Below are 25,746 nucleotides of genomic sequence, written 5' to 3'. Positions count from 1 at the left end.
TTTAAGTCGGCATGCTGTGAGCACGTGATTTTTGCCCTATATGAAATACTCCTATAAAATCCCAAGAAAATAGATTTTTTTAATTATTTACCATTTTAGGAATTTTGTAGAATTTTATTTAATTGTTTGCAATTTTGTGCACGTTTAAGTTTTATTTAAATCATGAAAAATATCAAAACATCACGCAATGCATTTAGGATTTAATTTTACATTATAGATTAATTAGTAAATTAATGTTTTACAAAAATAGAAAAATCACAAAAATAACTCATTTTTGCATTTTTAATTTTCGAGCTTCGAATTTTGGTAGTTTTTCTTTTAATTTGGTATTTAATTAGTTGTGGTAATTATTATTTGGAGTAATTAATTTAATTTGGTAGGATAATTTAGTTTAGGGATTAAATTAGGTTTTATTTTAAATTTTTGAAAAGAAAAAGATTTTTGCAATAAAAAGAAAGGGAAAAGAATAAAAAGAATCGGAATTTTGGGCCAAATCCATCAAATTCCCCAAGCCCAAATCAGATGCACCCGAAACCAACTAAAACCATCCCAAAACCCGCTCCAATACTCGGTCCAACCCCCTCAAAATCCAAACGTCGTCGTTCCTGAAGTGAAAAATCTGAGACCAGAACTAACTTCACCTAACTATTAAACGATCAGAATCAGACCCCCTACCCCCTCACTCATCTCTTACAACCCCTTCAGTCTCTCACGTAACGCCACCGCCTGCCGTTTGCCGGAAATCGCCCACGGCGACGTTCAGCGTCCAATCGCCATGAAATTAACACCAGATACTCTCCTCACCCCCCCTATTTCCAAATCCCCGTTCACTTTCCCTCAAATCCAGCCTGAGCTCCTCGAATATCAAATTAAAACTAGGAACCCTAGCGCCGCCATAGTTTCTCCGGTGGCGGCGCCACCACCAATCGATCCCAAACTAACACCAAAGAACCCCCAAGCCTTCCTCGTCCCAAATCTGTCACTCTTTTCCCTCGAATAACCCTAACTTTCGTCGAATCTTGAATCGAAGTTGAAGCTTTAAATGCCCAAAATCAGAATCTCTTGAATATCTGGCATGCATGACATAGGCTTCTAGTTTCCCGAGTTTTGAAATCTGATTCAAGGCAAAATTAATATTGTCCGCTTGTTCTTGACAAAGAACAAGCGATTAGCATCAATTTTGTTTAAATTAGGGCATCCAGAAGTGTTTATTTGAGTTGGTAAGTCCTCCCTTCTCTTATCTTTTCTGTCCATTTTGTCCTCTTCCTTTCTTCTCATTTTTTCGTGAATATACTGAAAATTGACCAAGGTTCTGAACCTAGGCTTTCTTTTTTTTCTTCTTCTGGATCGATCCATGTCTGTATTTGTTCCGGCTGTGTTTCAGTTTTCCTTTCAACTTTTAAACGTTGTTTTATTCACTCGTCATGCTTAATTGTCATTCATGACTTTAAGCTTCTGATTTTTTGCCATATGATTAGTTTAATTAGATGTTGTTGACTTGGGAATATAGTTAATTCTAGCTCATTATTTGGTTTAAATCAGTCGTTTAGTTTAGATTTTGGTTAGAAATTATTTAATTGGTTTCTTCTTCTATTTTTCATGAATTACCAAATGGCTTTTCTGATTGGCTTTGGGTTTGGGGTCATTTCTGACCCATTTTCAAGGGGAGCCCGCTCAATTGGGTTTAGGCTATTAGGTCAACTTGACCCATGAGTTAGGCTAGGGTAATTGACAGGGGTTTAAGGGGTAGTCTAGGAATTCTAGGTGAGGGATCTTTAATAACTGAATGGGAAGCTGCCTAGAAGGTGGGGGTTGAGACTATTTTGAAAACTGATTTTTAAAGCTAAGGGTATTTGAGCAAAAATGGAAATATCAAAAGGTTTCAAGTGCAATAACTGAATTTATTCTGCTGCCCAAAATGCCTTGCCTATAAAGGCATCCATTTCTTCAAGCTTAAGGCAGAAAGGAGAGAGATTAAAAAAAATTCTGCAAAAACAACTGAAACAGCTAAGTCTTGAGAAAACTCTAGAAGAACATTGAAATCCCTATATCACTTTTGTTGAAAATGGCTCAAATGGAGTTTATGTTAAATGTAGTTTGTTTGTGATGTATGCTCGTAGAATCATATGAAATTAGCTAGTAGTAGCCTTGTTAAGGTTTTTTTTGGATACAGCCAACTCAGTGGTTACTATCCTCTTATGGAAATAAGGATTTAAATCTTGTAATGGTTTTAAAGCATGGTTTGTTTGTTGCGAAGGAGGGGTTTAAGCTCAGGTTTGTGAGAGTTTTCATGTTACTATGGGAACATTGTCCTAAAATTGAGCAATATTAGGGGCAAATGTTATTATGGGTAGCAGAATGTTTATATTTTTGAGAAGTTAACTGGTGACTTAAGGTCATTTGGAATGAGGATTTATGGTTGGAAATGGGATAAAGATGAGCATATACTAACTTATGTTTTCTGTATTTGGGTATCATGCTAGTGTACAGATTATTTGCTAAAATGATTGTGTATGGGAATTATAACAGTTAGTTTTAAAAGTCCAATTGAATGGTGTTTAAATTTTATGCCCTTGGTACTTCGATTAATTAATGGGTTGCTTGTCCACAATACTGAAGCCAAGTAAACTTATCTTGGGTTTGGACTTTAGAAGGGCCATTCGGAGCCTAGGGCCGTGTGATGCCCGAGTTGATTTGGCTCCGTTGGGACTCGATCTCGAGTCCACTCTTGCACTAAATTTGGGCTCGTTCTAGGCCCAAGTCTGAAGGCATTTACAAATAGGAATATTGTTTATGTTCGCCATGGGTAGGCCTGTTTTCTTCTCGAATCAACCACCTCAATTGAAGGCTGCCGCTGGCCCAAGTTATCTTCAAATTAACTGGTTCCGTTTACAAGTGCAAATCCGTTGATCATCAGTCGAGCTCGAGTGTCTCGCTTTTGAATAAATTAGAAATTCCCTTAGCCCTTTTAAATAATTAATTAGATCCTTAATTAGTCGAGGCGTGTCGTGCCAAATAAAACCTCAAACGCATGGCCCTCATTTAATTAATTTTAGTTCTTAGAAATCGAGGCATGCCATTTAGTTGAATTCTCCATGGCCCTCGCAAAATTTGAAAATGCGTAGTTGCTTTAGGCGTGTATTTTAAATCAATTTTCTTAAACTCGGGTGTGCATTTCCTGTGACCCAAATCGAAATCTCAACAACGTTAAATAAAATGTGGCGTGGACCGCGGGTGCATTTCATGTGCCGTGATTCAAGACATGTTTTAAATAACGTTGAATTTCCCTAAAAGCATTTCAAAATAATTAAAAGCATGTCTAATAAGCTAAAAATACACCATGGGTTAAAACATGTATTAAAATCAGATAATAGGCCAATTGTAATAGTTTAAGCAACCGTGCTAGAACCACGGAACTCGGGAATGCCTAAAACCTTATCTCGAGTTAACAGAATTCCTTACTTAGAATTTTGGTTCGCAAACTTCAAAAGGAAAGTCGAATTTCCTCGATTTGGGATTTAAAATAAACCGGTGACTTGGAACACCAATTAAAATATTCCAAGTGGCGACTCTGAATAAAATAAATAAATAATTCCATTTCGAATAATGTCACTTTAATTGGAAAAACCCCCTTATACCCCCTCGGGTATAGTAAAAAGGAGGTGTGACAGCTCTGGCGACTCTGCTGGGAATCGAACCCAGAACCTCTAGTTCAGGGTTCAAGAATTCGAGCTTAGAATAGCTGTTACGATTGGCTTTATTTGTTACCTAATTTTCCTGCATGTTTGAGCCTAATGTGCTAAATGCTTTTACCACTTTGATTTTCTTGAATTGTATATAAACTGCTACGAAACTCTTCCTCTCTCTGAGTCTTCTAAATCATGGAGAAGGGCGCACTTCGTGTGACTTCTCTTCTGTCTAAAGTCTTATCCCATTTTAGAACGAGGTTTGGATAAGTTGTTAAGCCGGTGAAACTTTTGTATTCCCGGTACGCTACCCCCTCCTCGACTCGAGTTGTCTGCTCGGGTAAGCCCGGTCTAGAACAATAAACCCAGGTTTTAAACCTAGTATAACAAAACCTCATGCCGAATCCCTAGTAGGAACGTTTGTTTGCATCACGTGCATTTGACTTAGGAGACTGAACACAGGGGTTGGGTCTGTCTAGGACAGGCGTACCCGAAATGAAAAGACCATCCTGATGCATCGTATGTGCTACCTGTGCTTTTATTCGCTTCGGATTTGCGTGTTGACCAGCTTGTGGATAATAGAAGAAATTAGGAAAAGAAAATAACAGTGTAAAGGCTCATAGAGATAGTTACTTGTTGTGAAAAATCAGTGTCCAAAATATACCGAAACTCTACCAGAATTTTTGGAATAAAAAAAGAAAAAAAAGAAGGAAGTTTTGTCTTTAAAATTAGTTGGTTTTTATTTTTGTCAAATCTGCTCGAACTATGCCAGTTTGATTCTCACTGGATGTGGGATACGTAGGCAACCCCCATCGAGTCCAACTTCCCTTTTGCAAAAAATAACCCAAAAACAACAAAATTTTATTTTTGTCACAAATAACCAGGGTGATGCCATTCTTGTTTAAAATAAGCCAAATGTCCCCAAAAGGGCGCCGGAAGGCTATTTTTGCAAGAACAACCACTTTTGTTCATTTTTTTTATTTTTCGACCGGTTAGCAGGCACAGCCTTAAAATCTTCTTCCTGGAAGTGCTGAAAGGCTGTATCTGCAAAAAACCGTGTTTTATTTTTGAAGTTAAATTTTGAAAAAATGGTATTATTTTTTTTGGGGTCAAAATAAGTTATTAAATCACCTTAATAAATGTTCAGGATGAGCACAAATGAACTTTAACCCTTCACAGTCCTTAAAGAGATCCCCTTACAGCTCCACATGTGGTGGAATGATCTAGGAAAAGGTAGTAGAGAAACCGTGGTAAAGGTTCTGGGAGGTCTCATCGGGCTATTGAACATCAAGCCAAGGTTGGACATAATTGAAGCATTAGTACCTTTTTGGGACCCAACTCGCAATGTGTTCCGGTTCTCTGACTTTGAGCTCACACCCACGCTGGAGGAAGTTGCGGGTTATGCGGGCCTTAATGGAAACCTTAGAAGTCGATATCCAGTGTCCTCAAGACCGGTATCTCCCCACAGATGTCTGGATTTGTTGATAATTAGTCGGGATATCCAGGATGGAAATTTATTCGAAGGTTTTTGCACTCTCCAGTTCATGTAGCAGCGCTATGGTAACCCCCGAGGTTCTGAAGAGCCGAACACTGGTCTGATCCATGCCAGGAACAAAGACAAATGGGAGGCAAGGCAGGGTTTGGCTTTTATAGTAGCCTTTATGGGTGTTGTAGTGTGTCCGCGAAAAGATGGTAATATAGAGGTGGATCTCGTAGGAATGATCGATGCTGCAATCAAGAAAGCCAATAGCACTATGGTTCCCCTGATCTTATCTGAAATCTACCGAGCCTTGACTATCTGTCGGGAAAGGGGAAAGTTCTTCTAGGGCTGCAATCTATTACTACAAGTATGGATGCAGGAATATCTCTTCCACCGGGCTGGGTATATGAATTACGGTATGACCGGTTTGAGTTGCATTGAAGAATTTGAAAGCCGAGTAGTGGGTATTGAATTCCCCGAGGGTACTGAAGCTTGGCTTGCATATTTGAGCTCCTTGACTGCCGATACAATTGAGTGGGGTTCGGATGGCTTCCCGTCATCGAAGAAGTATACATGTCGGCAGAAGTGTGTTATCTCCTCCTGATGGGCATCCGGAGCATCCAGCCGTATACCCCAAGACTATAGTGCGGGATCTAGCTGGAGGTGAAGTAGACCCCAAGTACATTATTTGGTTCGGTAAAAGGTTCCAGATTCCGGAGAGACCTGCTAAGAGAGCTTATGTTCAGCAATTCACCAACGACTCGCAAGAGTAGTGGGGTTGGTTGGCAAGAGAAGAAAGCTACAGGGCTAAAATAAGCCAGTTGGAAAGGCAAGTCATGGACCTTCAGCTTGAAAATGGTTTGCAAGTCGCCGCAGATGAAGGGGAAAAGAAAACGCTAACTTAGGAAAATGAAGCCCTCAAAGCTCAAATCCAGAAAATGAGAATAGCTGCTAGAAACCTGGAAAGAAGCCGAGCGGACGAAAAGCTTATAAGCAGTCTGAGAAAGAAAGCACTTGAGTGTCAAGATGACCTAGAAAAGTCTGAAGCCAGTCTAGGAAAAGTCCAGGCCCAATTGACAAAGAACGCAGAAGGGAAGGCATAGTTTGTGCATCAAATGAAAAGAAAATATGAAGGGACAATCACCAATCTGAAGAGAAAGTTAACTACCCTTGAGAATGAGGCGGTCAAGCAGGACAAGGATTTTAAAGCTGATAGGGAACATTGTTATGCTTTGATGGCTCAGATGGAGGAAGAAATGCAACAATTGCAAAATCAAAACCATCACGACACTCAGGTATTAGAAGCCAGTAATCAGCAGATAGGGCGATTGCTTCAGGAAAAGGGCAGAATCCGAGAGAGGATCAGAGCCATTGCTGACTACATTACCGTGAAGTGTCAAGCGTGCGAGGACATGACTCGTACCACCTTTTTCGCTGCAGTGATGACTTTTGTTTGCCAGATAATGAGTGATTTGGAGCGGATCTCGCATATAGACCCGCGGCAAGACCGAATGATGTCCCGCGGGCCCCAGGAGCATTAATGTATTTCTGATTTTCACTTTAAGTCTGTTTCTATTGGAGTCTGTCAGTCTATTTTCGAGTCTGTATTTTCTTTCGGTCAGAGTCTGTTAGTCGGTTCTTGAGTCTGTATTGTCATCTTGCTATTAGAGTCTATTGATTTCCTTTTCAAGTTTGTTAGTTTTGAGTCATTGTAATCAAAGCATTTTCTTTTTATGAAGAATTTCAAAATCCCAAAATATTTTGTTATTTATTATCCCCAAAACTACGCCCGGTCTGATTCATGCGGGGTCATGATATGTAGGCAATCTCTATAGTATTTGACCATAACAAAAAAAGGGGGGATAAAAAGGAAAGAGTGGGAGTGGAGATAAGAAAATGGGAAAGAAAAAGAAAAGCCGGAATGAAGCATGCAACCGTTGCAAAACATGTGAAAAAGCATTTAACTGTATAGGTGCATCATACCCCCAACGTGCGATTACATATCTGTTATTTATTCCTAACTAACCATTTTTTGATGTTACAATCAACCCAGGTTTTATAGAAAGGTAGTTGGTTTTGTGGTAGTCTAGCTTCACATCCATACTTTATGAGGTCGAAGGGAAGCATTGAAATGTCTTCAGAAATGATTCCGCCAACGGTTCCTCTTGTGGATGAGAGTCCGGTCTCGGGCATCCCAACTTCAGAATCGGCAGTTGCCGAGGAAAACAGGCTACTGCGTCTCCGCATGATGGAAATGTGGGATGCCTGGGCAAACGGAAGAGAACCACCAAGTACAATCCCTGGATTTCCCGAGCTTTTTCCCAAGGCAAGTGGGACCTCCAACATCCCCATAAACTACCCAAACACACCACTAGGACACCTAACTATCTCGGCCCATTTTGTGGGAACACCTTATGAGGTTCGCCCCCAGGCGTTAATGTCCGGTGCAGCCTCAAATATCTTTACCGCTCCACCTTGCTCGGCCACGGCACAGCCTACACTGCCCATGCCTGGTTTTGACCCCTCAGCTTTCACCTTCCAAACACCCACATTCCCAATGCAACCTCCTCAGTTTCTCACTTATACTTGCTCTCAACCACCCCGACATGAATTCACTGTGGGGCAAGAAAAGATCACCAAAACTCCTGTGCAAGAAGAGATTGCGAATTAGATGAGGAGTATGGAACAGAGTCTCAAAAGCATACAAGGGTTAAGTGGATAGAAAAGTGTATCCTATGTTGACTTATGTATGTTCCCTCATGTGCATCTACCATTGGTATTCAAAACCCCAATATTTGAGAAGTATGATGGACACGGTGATCCTATTGCTCATCTCAAGAGATATTGCAACCAGCTGCGAGGAGCCGGTGGGAAGGAAGAACTCCTCATGGCCTATTTTGGAGAAAGTCTGGCCGGCATCGCATCTGGGTGGTACATGGACCAAGATATATCCCGCTGGCACATCTGGGATGACTTGGCTAGAGATTTTGTTAGGCAGTTCCAGTACAACATTGATATCGCTCCAGATAGGAACTCGTTGACAAACTTGAAGAAGAAATCCTCGGAAAGCTTCCGAGAGTACGCAGTTAAATGGCGTGAACAGGCCTCCAGGGTAAAGCCTCCGATGGATGAGGTTGAAATGGTCACAGTTTTCCTCCAAGCTCAAGAAGCTAACTACTTCCAAAATATGATGTCCGCAATGGGTAAATCGTTCGCTGAAGCCATCAAGATTGGCGAAATGGTTGAAAATGGGTTGAAAACGGACCGAATTCTAAGCCAATCCGCCATCAGAGCTACCTCCCAAGCCATTCAGGGCGGGTCTGGAGGAGTGGCGAAGGGCAAGAAAAAGGAATAAACATCTATGGTAGTGTCGGGTGCAAGAAAACACCGTACTCCCAGATCCTTTTTCTCAAAAATGACCCCGCAACACTACTACCGCCACCAAGATGTAGCCTATGCTCCTCAGCCATACCCGGTCATGAATGCTCAACCTTATGTCCGGCCACAACAACAAGCCAACCAGAACCAAGCTCCATTTTCTAGAAACCAACCTCCTTACCAAAACCACGCTAACCCTCGACCTCCACAAAACAATTTCCACCCTCATGAACCACCCAAGAGGCCAAGTTTTACACCAATTGGCGAACTCTACTCCAGCCTGTTACCAAAACTTGTTCAAATGGGTCTGCTACAGCCTGTTCCTCAAACCAGGCAAAACCCAGCATCACCCACTTACAGAGCTAGTACCCGATGCGCCTATCACTCAGGGTCAGAAGGGCACGACACAGATGATTGTTGGACTTTGAAGAGAGCCGTGGAAAACTTGATAGAACAAAGGAAGATAGTGCTAAGGGATGAAGATATTCCCAATGTGACTAACAACCCACCGTCGTCCCAAAACAACGGGCCGGTAATCGAAATGATTTGTAAGGACAAGGAATTTGACCCGACATTGAATGCCATCATTGCCATCGCTGATGTAGAGAAGAAACCAAAAGTTGCCCCGAAGCAAGACAAAGGGGAGAAAAAGAACAAAACCACCCCTCCAAAGTTATAAAAGAAAGTTGAAGTGGAAATGGGAGCAATGCCTCCTAAAGATGTTGTTCTTTATGTCCCTCGAGGACGCAAGGAAAAGCAGTTGGCTTTGAGTCCTCCCAGGAGATTCGAACTGAATAAGACAACCCAAATGTGTGTGCCCAAAGGAGCTTATGTGTTGCGGGGGCCAATTAATCTACCAAGGCTGAGTGAGCCCGTGGTTATTGGTCGCGCACCACAAAAGTCATGTGTCTTGAAGCAAGAGAATGCCACTGCAGATACATAGTTTATTTTGAGTGAATCTGTTTGTGGGGGTCGTCCTCAACCTATTCAATTGGGAAACCCGTCTCGAGTTGTGGCCGCAAGAAAAGAGGCCTCTTCAGTACTGACCTCACGTCCTTTGGATGAATCTTCTAACGGGGACGAGCCGTTGTCGAGGAAGAGGAGGAGGCTGGAGCTGGGGAAGAGCGTGGTGATTCACCTTTTGGGGGGTATCCAAATCCTGTGCCGCCCATGAAATCTCTTTTTTTTTTCTTCAAATCATTACTCAATTGAAGGTCCAAATGTCATTCTTTATCTACCACAGTTACACCCTCATCTCTTTCAAATGATATTAGTCTTAGACTTCTTTGAGTTCATTCAGGCTATACTAAGCTTTCCATAGCTTAGAGAAACCATTATCTCGCTTGTTTTCATGGGTTTAATCCTGAGGACTTATCCATTCTCGTCACCTCCTTACTCGCCCTTTCGTATCCTTACTCTTGTCTTCCTAAAACCTTGTCTCTTTGCCATACTTAAGCTTGTGACCTACCCATATTTATTTATATAACTCGCAACCTTCCTTCAACTTACTTGCATCATAGGTTTCCTTATGTCCTTCCGGAACATCAAGCGAGACATCACATCATCTCTAACTCTTCTTTACTATCTTAATTAGCCTCCTCGATACCTAGAAACCATAGGCTATGAGATATACCACTGACGATGCCTCTATCATTCCTGGATATTGAATCCCCGCGCTTCTAGCCTTCTATCCGAAGTATGGATTATTCATAACCTTCTGCATTTGAGTATCACGTACGTTGTTCACCTTTACCTTACTTACCTTAAAATCTTGGATCACATCTTGTATATCTTTCATGACCTTCCTTCCACATAGGTATAATTCACATCCATAACTTGATGCTTTATTATCATACTTGCACCTCTAGTGTATACATAATCCGATGAGAGATTCATACTGACTTCTTATGAGGCTCGTATTCTTTTGATGCCCTTATAGAATATGGCTACTATAGTATCTCTTTTTTACCTCTTATATTTATCCATTTCTATTTTACTTAGTTGATGTAACTCTTTAGTTTCCACTTTTTTCGATCAGCCTTTATGTAGGCTTAAGCTATCTTCCGATCTGTGGCTCCTGGTATTAGTTATTACTTTAGCCTTTCATAGGCGCTGAGGGATATCCATGATACAATTCATTAACAATTCAATCCTTCGTCTATGACCTGGGCTCAATTATTTCTTTTAACGTATACCAGAATCTTCTATGGTTGTATATGCTACAGGTATAAAACTCCAAACTCTTAAGTGTGTTCATAACATCACCAACTCAGGATCATTGATCGAATAATTCCTTTCGTTCCTTCTTAGCTTTCTTAAACGTAAGCTATTACTTTACCTGATCTTTTTGCCCCTTGTTGCGTGCATACTTATCTTGTCTTAGTTTCCACAGATACCGGAGGTTTCGTGTAACTCATATAATCTCGAATATTACTTTTAATTTTACTTGCCGTTCCTTAGCCACGGTAGGTTCCACTTTCCTTTCGAGTGCTTACAATGTTGTTATGAGTCTATTGTTACACGAACATTTCCTCTTTAGGTTATTGTGCTTAGGTTGCAGTTTTCTTCCTTATTTCCTCAGCTAGTCTTTCGTTGTAGTATTTAGGGAGAACCCTTGACTCTTGTAAAACTGTGAGCTTATTACGGACCTCTTGATATCCTTCCTTGCCTATAATCATCCGTAGTTTCTTACCTCAATGTCCTTGTGCTTGTAGGGTTGCTCCTGGACTGATATTTTGACTGTCTTCCTAGTGGCACTTTCTTTTATCCCCGTAACACTCATACAGTACCTTTAACTAACCCGACTCCTATTTGAATATATCTCAAGTATTATAATGACATTATTGTGGGGCTGAATTCCCCATGTTGGGGTTTTACTATGTTTCTCCTGCACGATCTACTGACTCGTCTTTAACCTCCTTGTTTAGCTGTAACTAGGATCTTCCCGAACCAATTACTAATTACTCATTGGCCCATTCTTATATTAATATTTCTTGTAATCATTCTTGGGTTATTTCCTTTATCTTAACTTACATCTCGCACTGGCTCTTCATCTATAAATAACATCTTAGGCAGGGATGCTTACTTTCTTTCCTTCACGTTGTGTTTGCATAATGTTCCGGAATCGTTGCATATCTGTAGGATTTGAATAAGTGCAATCTTATTTTTATCGCATTCTTCCTTTACCATTCCATAATTACTAGAATCACTTAATTCTTACTTAATGCCATATCATACCATATTCCCCCTTTAGGGGAGTACTGAGAGTTGGAGCTACGACAACCTACCTATAGATGTTTTGCCTCTTCATCTTCGGCGTCCTTTAATACCATCGATGACCTTTACTCGCCTTGACATAATCCTTCTATACCGAGGTAACAAAATCCCTTGCTTGCGATGTGACACTTAGTGTAACTAAAACATACAATCCCTTGAGCTTAACTTTGTTCGTATTGCTTGCTATAGGAAAGCGTCTTCCTGGATGACTATTCTCTGAATTTCTCATGAATCTTCTTCTGTTGTCCATTCTATTATTGCCGGAACACAATCTCTAAAATTCCCATGATGTCGACCATTATCAAATTACTCAGTTCCAAATTCATGTTTAGCTTACCTCTTGCACCAGTCCGTGTTGATTTCTATTATTTTAGGGTCTAACTTTTAATTCTGACAGTCGCGTTGGAGTCACGAACTAATTTCTTGAAATGAGGATACAACTTTATATCCTATACTCTTTTGTTGTCTCCAGGCCTGGCACCTCTCATTCTTTTCCTTCCCTTGATTATCGACTATGTAATACTGTCATTTCATTTTATTTTTCCACCGTTGTCATCCATGTATCATATCTTACTCATAATTCTTCCTTATCTCTCTTCTCATTACTCTGCTAATATTCTGCATATCCTTTTTTGTTGAAACTTCAACAAGACATTCTTTTGCTTTTAGCTCCCCTTGCTTCATTCATCAGCTCTTCGGGTTTCTCAACGTCCTTGATCTAATAGGGACGAGAGTCACACTAAGGTAATATTTATCCCTTCCAGGCTTTTAGTTCCTATCTTTTGATTTTTTTTTATCATGCTAGTATTCATATCTAATTGTAATATTCTAGAGTGCACCATCTAGGGTGTCTCACAAGAAGATCTATTAGCACTTTTGTAATATCCTTCAGAAATGTCAACTAACACAACTAATCCATTCACCTTTTGGGTTACTATAAGCCAAGTCGCATCCTGATGTTCCATCATTTTCTTAAGCTACACTTGTTATTATGCCTTTGAATAATATCATGAAGTAAACTTTTTCAACTTACGTATTTTTCTGAGACCCATGAATAGATGATAGAATAATATGACACATGGAGAATCAAGAACATAAGCATCTCTAGCATTTCTATGAATAGAGTCATTTATGGAAATTACGCATTTGCTCGTTTCGTTTGTGTCTAATAGATCAATGCCAAAAGAAAGAAGGACTAGCCTTAACATACCTGAGCCAATTCTCTTGAAAATCCCTCTAATACACGTTAATTGCGATAAAACACATCGGTGGATCTAAGTAGGAAAAATCTGCATGATATTCTTGAGAAAGATTATACCGTGCTCCTATAGAATTTGTAATTCACGCTACCATTGTATTATGAAATTCAAACAAAATATTTTGAGGCTCCAAGCTTAGCATATGTTCTGGTCCAATTCTAAGTATATGGCATACTTAGAGACCAAGAAAATGACTTCTCTTACATTGCCAATTAAAGAGATCAAGATAATGTAATTTCCAAGAGACCTTTACATGTAAGCAAGGCACATATGTGCCATGATTCATCATGCACTCTTGTTCCACCTTGGCCTACTTTAGTGCTATGTGGCAGCCCACACAAAAGAAATTTTATCTACTTAATCCAATTTAATACCATAATTATCCCCACCATTAATCAATTATCAGCATAATTAAGAATTATCTTAAATTACTTAAAATACTACTTCAATTTTAACACACATTATACATCGTACTATCATGGTCATGTGGCACCTTGTATCGTACTAGTCCATAAATACCGGGTATTATAGCTCGGACCGTATTTTAACCCAATTGGAAAACTTTGACGAAACTCATTTTCTTTGATTTGCTTGCCCTCTCACCTTCATGAGTTTACTTATTCCTTGTTTGAAATAGCATAATACTTATTCCAAAATAATCTCATTCATGAGCTTACGTCGATTAACTTACCATGAAACATCAAAGTACAAAAATGCGTGACGTAACATCTCACTTCCGAGCTCTCATTAATTAATTTATTTATGGCGTATTTTCATGTACAAAAATATGAGGTGTAACAAGATAGGAATTTTTGATTAAAATTGAAAGACTGAAATTACAATGGTTTTAAGAATTTGGTTAATATTTGATCTTGTTGGTATCGGGTCAGTATTTTGGTTTTGGAGCCCGGTACAGGTCCGTTATAATATTTATACCTTATCTGTGAAATTTGGTGAGAAATAGAACTGATTTGACGTGATTCGGACCTTCGGTTGAGAATATAGAAGTCCAAAACTTTCTTGAAAATTTCATGCAATTTGGTGCTAAATTTATAGTTCTAGGTGTTATTTTGGCGACTTAATCACGCGAGCAAGTTCGTATAATGTTTTAGGACTTGTGTGCATGTTCGGTTGGAGCCCCGAGTGCTCGGCTGAGTTACAGATAGGTTTCGCGATGTTTTAGAGTTAGAAGAATTTGATTTTCTGCAGCACACTGCACTTGCTGGTTTCCTTCTTCGCATTTGCGAAGCTTCTCTCGCGAACACGAAGGGTAAGTTGGGCAGGGATGATTTTTCCTTTACGCGAACGCGTAGACTGGGTCGTGAACGTGGAGAAATGGAGGTCTTACCCTCCGTGAACGCGACTAAGCTATCGCGATCGCGAAGCATGGGACCCGGGGTAGGGGAAAATAACTCATCATGAACGCGACTAGGCTATCGCGATCGCGAAGCATGGGACCTGGGGTAGGGGAAAATAACTGATCATGAACGCGACACTTGGCTCACAAACGCGGAGGCTGGGGGAGTATGCCTTCGCGAATGCGAAGGGTTTCTCGCGAACACATAGGCCAATTGGGCCACAGCTTCGTGATCACGACAGGCCTCTCGCGAATGCGAAGAAGTCCTGTCTAGTGATTTTAAAACAGACTCTAACATAGGATTTCTTCAAAATTTCATATCTTTTTCACTAGAACTCGACCTAGGGCAATTTTTGAAGACGGAATCAACACTAAATCATAGGTTTGTTTTCTTTAACTCATTTCCTTCAATATCCATCATCATCCATTAGATTTCTAGTCCTAAATCTTGTTCTTTCATGGTAGAATTAGGGATTTTTGGAAGAATTGGGGTTTTTTATAAATTGAGAATTTAGACCTCGATTTGGGGTCAGATTCCGGAACTAATTACATATTTGGGCTCGGGAGTGAATCGATTTTGGTCTGAACCTCGAGTTTTGACCAACGGGCCCGAGGTCGATTTTTGACTTTTTGGGGAAAATTCTTGGAAACTTATAATTATGTATTGGAGGTGGAAACTAGAGGAAATGCGGTAATTGAGCAGTGAGTGGTCTGTGGATTGAGGTAATTATTGTGTTAACTTTGACTCGAGGTATTAGGGATATCGACTTAATTTTCTATGTGAAACTTCATGTGCGTGGCGTATAGGTGAGGTGATGAGTACCTATGCACCGCCAAATTATCTGTTTTGTCTGTTCCTTTCCCCGTTCTTAATACATTGTTTTCCTGTCTTAACTACTACATTCTTATTGGTATTTCCATGTTTAATTGTTGCTTGGTAGACATTGTTTTTTTCATTATCGAAGGTATTAGCTATCCCATAGTTTTATTTTATCATACTATTGGTTTAAGCTGGTTTAACGGTGTTTTATGGTACATTTTGGGTTGGTTTCGCTGTGTAGTATTAATTGAGTGAAGTTTCATAATTGTATAGCTTTCTATTTGCTTTGGTTTGAGGCTTAAATATTGTGGAGGGTTTTGAGCTAAATTGTGAAATTCTTGTTCTTATTGTATGATTGGTACTGATATGGTAGGATCGGGTTGCGCGCCGCAACAGGAGTAATAAGGGTGATATATTAAGGAGGAATAAGGGTGAAAATGCTAATATATGGTGGGATCGGGTTGCATGCCGCAAAAGGAGTAATAAGGGTGGTATATTAAGGGGAAATAATGGTGAATTACTATTGCATGGTGGGATTGGGTTGCACATTGCAACAGGAGGAATAACGGTGGATTGATATGGAGTAATAAGGGCAAATATTCATATTGCTATTGATTATATGGTGGGATGTGTTTATGTATCTTTTTTTCTACTATGCAAGTTATTCTGTACTTTTGATTTTCACTTAAGGATTGGTTATAGTTGGGTACTGATGGGATACTGGAGTTCTGTATTCTTTCTTTGCAAGTTACTATTTTATTTGTTCCATTCTTCTTTCTATTTTATTATGCACGGTATGTAGGTTTTATTGTAATTGCCCCGCCGTAGCCTCGTCATTACCTCATCGAGGTTAGGCTCGACACTTACTAGTACATGGGGTCGGTTGTACTGATACTGCATTTTGTACTCTCTGTGTAGATTTTTGAGCTGGTAGTGGCTGATCGAGAGGTCGGTTGCAGACATTTCATCTAGGAGACCCAAGGTAGTCTTGTTGACATCCGCAAGCCCTAGCGTCTCCTTCTACATCTCTATATTACTGTTTTCTTTATTTCCAAAACATATGTGATTTCTTTGCGACCGATGTTTGTAGATACTTATAGTATGTTCGTGGATTATGACACCAGATTATGGGTATTGTTAATGGTATATAGACAAAAGGTTATTTATGCACTTCCGCATTTACTTCTACTTGATTTAGTTTGTTAATTTTTAACCTATGAAATGTAAAGGAAAAAGATTAATAAAACTCTAACGTTGGCTTGCCTAACGAGTGAGATATTTAGCGCCATCACGGTCCCGATGGTGGGAATTCCGGGTCTTGACAATAAACTTTGTAGCAACTAAAATTTTTAAGAGTAAGCTTATTATTCGTTCTAAATGATTTAAAATATCCTTTGGATTTTAAAGACTCGAGGTGGTTTTGGTTGAAATTTCATATTGAAAATCGAAGAAGAAGACATAAATAAATTGTATATATTTTGTATGTTGGGTGTACAAACATCATAAAAAATATATATAATTAACATAATTATATAAAGTTGTATATAAGTCGTGTATAAACTGTAGCTTCGCACATTAAGCAAGGAATGCTAACGTGCACCATGGCTCGCCGACGGCAGATCCCACCGAATCCATCTCTTCCACACTCACCAAAGCACAAACGTTCGGACAGGGTTCAAGAAGATTCCATTTTAGAGAAAAGGCACCAGATTAGGGGGTGGTGGATTGTGAATCCACAATGCGCGGGTGCAATCCCTGAAATCACTAGTCGTAAGATTACACTAGACGCAGGGAGTGTTCAACAATTAGCTCTGATGCAACTGTTACATTGCTTAAGGGGTATGGGCCCCATAGTCATGCAAGTTTTGCTAACTATTGAATCAGCCAGGTTGATTCATCAGAAACAAATATGGCTAAGGCAGCGAGGAAGTTAACATACTCAGCTGAATGGGGAGGCAACATGAAGTCGATGACTGAGGTAGTCAAAGGCAATCGAGCCCAACAACAAGGAATGCAATTAAGTTTATATCCACCAGAAAACAAGGATGAAGTCAAAAATATTAAACTAAACCAACTGGGAATTGAGCAACAATGACAGAAATGGAAATCAGCCTTGATCGGTTATGTTATAGGCAGAAATCCTTCATTCAAGGAGATGCTTAAATTCAACTACGGAGCTTAGAAATCGGTTTCCACTCCTAAGGTATTCCTTCACGATGATGGTTACTTCATCTTTAAATTTGGATATTGATAGAAACTAAGGGTCCACCTACTGTATAGAGAACCTGGTTCTCTATCAGTTCCCATAAAACACACACAGAGAGCAGTAAGTAAATAACACGGTAGAGTTTTACGTGAAAAACTCCACGCACACGGGATTAAAAACCACGACCTACACTCATAGGATTTCAACTTCACTATAGAGCAAACTTCAGATTACAAACTATTGTAACCTAGGAATTAAAATCTTGATCCTTCATTCACTTATAATAACTTTATTACAAGCCCCTTTGTAATACCTCTATTACAAAGCTCACAACTCGACTAACTCTAGCCAAGACACAAACACAAAGTTTATGGTTTTACAAATATTTTCCTACATAATGCTTTTAGCTAAGATAAGTAGGAATTACCAGTAAATCACTACAACAAAGATGCAACACAACTAAGGATATATAATAACCCAATGCTAGAAACTGGTCTTTCGTTATGTTGTTCTTTGTTCTTGAAGTCCTGGAAGTCACTTGCAAGTGGGAAACACACTTGAGAGAAAGCTTGATGAATTCTGGAATGTGCAAGTATGTGTTTTTCCTTTGCATCATGTTAATATTACCCAAATGATGTCACTTGGATGATGAAAGTATATTTGGTACAAGGGCATTCCCCATAAAGTAACTAATGCACTGTTTGCCTTGTTGTATGTGTACAGAGGAACAATTGCAGCAACTTTACAGCTGTGGAAAGTTGATGTCACGACCCAATTCCCGAACTTGGTCGTGATGGCGTCTCTCATGAAGACAAGGCTAGCCATTCAACCCAATTCATCCTTTTAAGACAATTAATTAACACAATTATAGTATAAATATGGTTTAATAATATCCAATAGCGGAAAATATAGATAAAATACGAAAATCCAACCCAACATAGCCCTAACCGGGGTGTCAGAAGTCATGAGCTACTACAGAGTTTACTAAAATTCTATAAAGTATGGAATTAGGAACGACATCTGAAGATATCATAAATACAGAAGATAATGGATAAAACGGGTCTGCGAACGCCATGCAGCTACCTCGATAACTCCGATGAAAACTGAACAACAAAAAACTCGCTCTATGCCTCAGGAATACATGTACCTGCACACATGGTGCAGGGAGTAATGTGAGTACTCCGACCCAGTGAGTAATAAATATAAATAATTACTGAAGGTAAGAAAACATGTTAAGGCACACAACACTCTATACAGAAGCACTGAAATCATTTAAAATAACAATTCAGTGAAACATCATGTGAAATTTCTTTTAAAGCAGTAAAAAAAAGATAATTTGGCAGTAAAATAACGAGTAGAAATCTACCTCTCGGTCTCAATATCAAAACAACAAGTAGAAATCTGCCCCTCGGGCTTAGTATCAAAATAATAAGTAGAAATCTGCCACTCGGGCTCAGTATCTCAGAACAGTATCAACCCCTCGGGCTCAGTATCTCAAAACAGTATCAACCCCTCAGGCTCAGAACAGATGAAGCTACCAGTCAATGAAATAAGACACATAATTATTATGGCGGATAATGCAGATGAGGAATAAATGCGTGAGTGCAATGCAATGCACATGACGGTACCCTCTGGTACCCACTGCGGCGTGCAGCCCGATCCATCCATATTTATTTAACGTCGACGGCGCTCACTGGGGGTGTGTACAGACTCTGGAGGGGCTCCTACAGCCCAAGCGCAATAACAAGCCATCTCGTGGCATCAATCAAGTCCTGGTCAGTGATTGTTACCTGACCAATTTATACCACACAGTGTCATTGTTACCACTGTTTCAAGTCACATCATACAGTGTCATTGTTACCACTATTTCAAATCACTGTTGCAGCGCGCAACCCGATCCATGCTCAATCCAGAAATCATAATAAGCCCCTTGGGCATTTGTAAAACAGTAGTTCTCAGCCCGAAATATCATTTAGAAATATCATTTAAGTTTTCAAATCTTAGAAAGATGGCTGACTTTGCAAAACAGTATTTAAAACATTGGACTGAGATCAAATGATATGCATGTATGCGAAAACAGTGATGTCAATCCCTGAAGGATTCAAATAATTGGCAAGAAGCCCAAATGTAACAATTAAATCCAAGTAAGGATGATTTTCAATTTAGTTCAAGTAGAAAACACGGTAAAAACATCTCTCGGGACGGACTAAGTCACAATCCCCAATGGTGTTCTACCCCACGCCCGTTATCCGACGTGCAAGTCACCTCAATATAGCGTTACGATGTGAAATTCTGGGGTTTCAAACCCTCAGGACATCATTTACATCAATTACTCATCTCAAACCGGCTACTTCTTTAGCTCACGATGCCTTTGCCCCTCGAATTGGCCTCCACGTGCGTCGAATTTGCCCAAAATCACAATGAATTTGTCGCATTATGCTAAAGGGACAATACCCAATCGAAAGCAATCGAAAAATATCAAAATTCACGAATTTGACAAAACCCGAGCCCCGGGCCCACATCTCAAAACTCAGAAATTTTTATACCAAAATGTTCTTCGTCCTCTCACGAGTCCGTACATATAAAGAACACAAAAATCGGAGCTCGTTTGACCCTTCAAATCGACCATAGAAAATCTCAAAAGCACAAGCCCTAAAACCCCACTTTTCTACTGATTTTCATGTTCTAATTCACATATAATCTTGTATTTAACTTGAAAATAAGTAGAAACAACTCACCTTTGATGCTTGATAAAATCCCCCTTGAAATTCTCTCCAAAATCATCCAAGCCAAATGAAAGAAATGAAAGAAATAAGCCAAATTCGTGTTTAAAGAATCTGCCTGTGCTTCGTCGAGTTGTACCTTGCACTTGTGCTATACAAGTTGTACATCCTATTAAAATTTTCCCTTGTCGGACATCTTCTGTTTAAACACCCATAACGTCTTGTATAAATATCCAAATTACAAACAGTTTGAAGATTTACAAACTAGACTCGAATATCTTTAATTTGATAGGTTCTACACCATATAACTCTTTATATATCCCAAGATATGAGCTTCTAAGTTCGGCTCCATAAAATCAGAAAATTCTGGAGAAACTGCTCCACCAGTCATCTTCAATCGATCATAACTTACTTTACAGATGTACAAATTACGATTTCCTTAGCTTTCTGGAAACTAGACACGAAGGGATACAACTTTTGTTTTTGAATCATCTCAAAATTCCTTGTAAATCAAAAGATATAGGTTTCCGAAGTACGCTCCACGGCTGCACATTTGCTGTCCAAAGACAGCTTAGCAGCAGAAATTGCAGCAGCTTTTTCTTTTCTTTTTGGGTCCGAATTCCATTCCGTTAACCTTCCGAAATCCACCCGAGGCCCTCGGGACCTTAACTAATTATATCAACATGTCCCACAATATCATTCAAACTTGTCCCAACCTTTGAAACACCCAAAATAACATCAAATCATCATCGGATTCAAGCCTATGAATCTCAAGAACTTCCAAATTCCATTTTTGATCAAAAACCCAACCAAAATACGTCCGAATGACCTCAAATTTTGCAGACAAGTCCAAAATGACATAACGAAGCTACAGTAACTCTCGGAATTCCATTCCGACCCTCGGATCAAAATCTCACCTATCAACCGAAATTCGCCAAAATAGTAACTTTGCCAATTCAAGCTTAATTCTACACCAGTCATCACAAAAATATTCCGGACACACTCCTAAGTCCCAAATCACCTAACGAAGCTATCTGAACCATAAAATTCGCATTTCGATCCCTCTAACACATAAGTCAATATCCGGTTGACTTTTCCAACTTAAGCTTCCTCAAAAGAGACTAAGTGTCTCAAACCTTACCAAAACTAGTCCGAATGACTTCAAATTTTGCAAACAAGTCACATTCGACATTATGGACTTGCACCAACTTTCAGAATCGCATTCCGACCCCGAAATCAAAAATTTCACTTCTGGCCAAATTTTCTCAAAAACCTTCAAATTTCTATATTTAGCCAAATGACTTCAAAATGACCTCCGGACATCCAAATTCACTTCCGATCGCGCTCCCAACTCCAGAATCACCATATGGATCTATTCCCAGACTCGGAATCCCAAACGGATATCTATAACTCTGAAATGCCTTCCAACCCAAATTTATAAAATTCTTCTAAAATACTAACTTCCACAATATACGCCGAAATGCTCACGGGTTATCCAAAACCAAATCTGGACATACGCCCAAGTCCGAAATCATCATACGAACATACTGGAACTTTCAGATCCCAATTCCGAGGTCATTTACTCAAAATGCCAATCTTAGCCATTTTCTTCAACTTAAGGTTGCCGCAATGAAAAGTTTCTTTCCAATTTGACTCCGAATTTCCCGAAATTCAACTCTGACCATACGTACAAGTCAATATACCTGAAATGAAGTTGTTTATGACTTCCAACTGCTGAACGACGCGCTAGAGCTCAAAACGACCGATCGGGTCGTTACATTCTCCCCCCACTTAAATAGACGTTCGTCCTCGAACGTTCCAAGAACTGCTCTTAAGTTATCTGAAATCACTGTTTAACACCTCGTGCACCTGCCCGTGCTACCACAACTCATATGGACACATTAGTTTGATCAAATCTGCAAATATCTTCTTTTATCCATACAATAAGCTCAGAACCCAATTCCAACACCTGAAATTCTCTGCCAGACCTGTTCCCTGTATATAAACACTGTATCAACTACCACATGAGGTACCAGAACATGACTGCGTACCTTTGTTGAATTAGTACCATGCATCGCATAATTCACCATCTAACCACAATGACACTCCACAAACCTTTAGCCAAAATTCTACAACTCTGATGCTCCTAATGCATATGATGATATACCTATACTTTCTGTTATAATGTTGACGATACAACCACAACGGGGGAGATGTGCAGAAATTTCTAACCAATTGCAGAGTTAACCAAACATTAGTTCTCTCCTTTTTGACTAAAATCATCACCTCATTCCTACCCAAATACTGGTAACTGCCCTGTAATATACCTCACATAATCCCACTGCAATGGTCCTCGTTACCAATAGTCTCACCTCACCTAGTACGAGCTGCTCAGACAACCAATCACCACAGACAATGACCAACGGTCTCACATGATGCAAAAATGCGCCAATAGGCCATAATGCGAACAAGATACATAAGGAAATGATTCAGGAATGGACTGCTCAACTCACACAACTAATATGGACTTTTCCCCAGAGAATAGGAATTTATCAAGCCGTTTCACAGCACACATGGCACAATCACAATATTACATGAGTTGATGAACACGGAACAACATACGATATTCCAACACCCCTCCTTGAGGAGCGCTATACTAAAATGAACACATCTGACTCACATGAAGCCCATAATCCTATTTAAGTTCATTCACCCACTTCAGGTCGATTCTGCTCGCACTGAACTAGGCTGATAGCCTTTCCTGGACCCGTAATAAGTCATTTCTTCTCATAACATGAATGAACTACCACCATAGCCGGGACAACACCCCACAACCCACAACCAAATGAACCGAATGACTTCATATAGATCTTAGATATTCTTCCAACATTTAAACTTTCTTAAGTCCCCAAAATTTGACTAACTCCCAGATTTTTCAAATATTTCGGCAGAGTCTCCCTTGTAATTGGGCCTATCCACCTGTCAGAGTAACACCAAAACAACTCCTAACAGCATGTCCACAACCCAACAAGCACTATAAGTATATCAATAACACTAATCTCCGCATTACAAGCTCGACATTATCACAATGATATTTTGACATGAAACGCATCATTTGTATGATCATAACCACATTTCTGGTCTTAATAGTTGTTCATAAATAATTCCATCATTATCAATAAATCTCATATTAACCACCACCTCATTTCAAATTTTCACAATACTGACAACAAAATGTGAGGTATGAAGACCTCATTATTACTTACTCGGATTAATGAGTCACATTTAACGACATCTGGGAACTCATCTCATAAGCTAAAACTCAATGTTTATAGTACGAAAATGGCTGAATATGAACATAAAATATACAAGAATTATCAAATCAACCTAACTGGCATGACTCCCTTTAATATTATCGTACGAATTAAACTTTACAAAGGAAAACTTTAAACTCATAATTATTTACCACAAGGACCTTGTCCTTACATAACCTCCACTGCGGCTTGCAGCCCGGTTTAAATATTTCACATTGTGCCAACTGCAGTTTTCAATTTCCTTTCTTTCTTATTCTCAATAAATTTCGTAAACATTTTTTTTTTCATAGCACATAACGAACCCTCATACCGGTAGGGCATATAATTCATAAAAAAAAGTTGGAACCAATTATTCCAAAACACATTAAATCCATTGTAGTGAATAATAAACATTACTTTAACCTTACCCCAAATCCTTGGAGCCCAATTTCTAACATCCATAATTCTTTTCAAGACCCGAATCTCACATACACACACTGTATAAGTCCGAACAAACTGTGTCAAGCCATAACAATAACCCTAGATATAATCGCATAACATACTACACAACTCGTATACTCGCAACACCATTCTCGATCAACATAACCACTCAAACCAACCAAGTACCAGTAGGAAACCCCACATTAAACAGAACCTCGCTCCAAAACCTTCGTACCCCATCAATAATGAAGAAATATACAGGAACTCACAATATACAACACGTTCCCCATACCTGTAGAAAATATCTATTTTAAACCATGGTAGAAACCATCAAGAACACTTGAAAATCCATTTTCTCCTAATCAAGCTATCAGAACTGAATTCCTCTAATTCAACCAGGCTACGCAGGTCATCAAACTTAGATATATTGCCATATTACTACAGCTAGTTCAACAAAAATTCTTCACAAGCTTAGGTAACACAGACCGTAAAATACCTCAATTCCACTACTAAGATCACCTTCATTCTCGTGACAATCAACTCAAATTCTCAATTAGAGTCAAATTCAAATCTCAACACATATACCCTGTTAGTAGAAAAAAACTCTCTACTCAACATTATAAGGAACACACCTACTTTGCCTCCAATTAACATTTTTGTATACCTTCCACCGTCATAAACATTACACAATCACTTAGTCTTCTTAGGTCTAAACTCATACTGTAACATGAAATTTACTTCACTCCAAACAGGAGACTTGAAAAGATTCTTCACGCCCATAACTCGGAGCTACACCTCTAATCACAATGGAAGTCATACACTAAATAGTTCACCTATCATCTAGCAGATCTTCCTCGACATTTCCAAGTCATATAGAAACATCTCGCAGTACTAACATACCCATCACATTGCTACCCAGTTGTCATTCCCGCTAATAGGGGCAATACCGGACATATAAGTTCAAAACACTTGCTCACACAATCAGCACCTCGGTGCTTAAGCCATAGGAAAAGATCCGGCCTCAAGTCCTTCAGACTGGCACAACATCAACTCATAGAGATCATGTCTCGCCCCTCAATCAGGGAATCACAAGCCATCAAGGCACATCTGATACTAAGCGCTTATGCGCGCATGCGAACGCGTGGAAGGAATTTCAAGAGTTACTTTTCAAGCTGAATCAAGAACGCACGATAAGAATTCAAGAATGTGAAGTTTTCCTAAAGGTTCTGCAGCCTCTCGAGGATAAATACAGACGTCTCCATACCGATCCACGAGACTCTACTAAACCTGCTCATGACTCGTGAGACCTATGTAACCTAGGCTCTGATACCAACTTGTCACGACCCAATTCCCGAACCTGGTCGTGATGGCGCCTCTCATGAAGACAAAGCCAGCCATTCAACCAAATTCATCCTTTTAAGACAATTAATTAACATAATTATAGTATAAACATGGTTTAATAATATCCAATAGCGGAAAGTATAGATAAAATATGGAAATCCAACCCAACTCAGCCCTAACCGGGGTGTCACAAGTCATGAGCTACTATAGAGTTTACTAAAATTCTACAAAGTATGGAATTAGGAACGACATCTGAAAATATCATAAATACAGAAGATAAGGGAGAAAACGGGTCTGCGAACGCCATGCAGCTATTTCGATAACTCCGATGAAAACTGAACAGCAGAAAACTCGCTTTATGCCTCAGGAATACTTGTACCTGCACACATGGTGCAGGGAGTAATGTGAGTACTCTGACCCAGTGAGTAATAAATATAAATAATAACTGAAGGTAAGAAAACACGTTAAGGCACACAACACTCTATA

At 39.5% G+C, this 25,746-nt stretch overlaps 1 protein-coding gene across 1 annotated transcript; it reads left to right on the top strand.

Moving 5' to 3' along the window:
• The first annotated feature begins 7,915 nt into the window (after nucleotides 1-7,915).
• Nucleotides 7,916-8,521, top strand: LOC138879541 (uncharacterized). Its single transcript, XM_070159159.1, has one exon. It carries the CDS (start codon nucleotides 7,916-7,918, stop codon nucleotides 8,519-8,521), a length of 606 nt encoding a protein of 201 aa, XP_070015260.1.
• The last annotated feature ends 17,225 nt before the right edge of the window (nucleotides 8,522-25,746 follow it).

The sequence above is a fragment of the Nicotiana sylvestris genome, chromosome 10, assembly GCF_000393655.2.
Source record: "Nicotiana sylvestris chromosome 10, ASM39365v2, whole genome shotgun sequence".
Lineage (NCBI taxonomy): Eukaryota > Viridiplantae > Streptophyta > Magnoliopsida > Solanales > Solanaceae > Nicotiana > Nicotiana sylvestris.
The sequence above is the reverse complement of the archived record's forward strand: the minus strand, read 5'-3'. Positions and strand labels throughout refer to the sequence as shown.

What these genes read in the sequence shown, in the direction of transcription:
- LOC138879541 (XM_070159159.1), top strand. Translation starts at nt 7,916, where the DNA reads ATGTTCCCTCATGTGCATCTACCATTGGTATTCAAAACCCCAATATTT.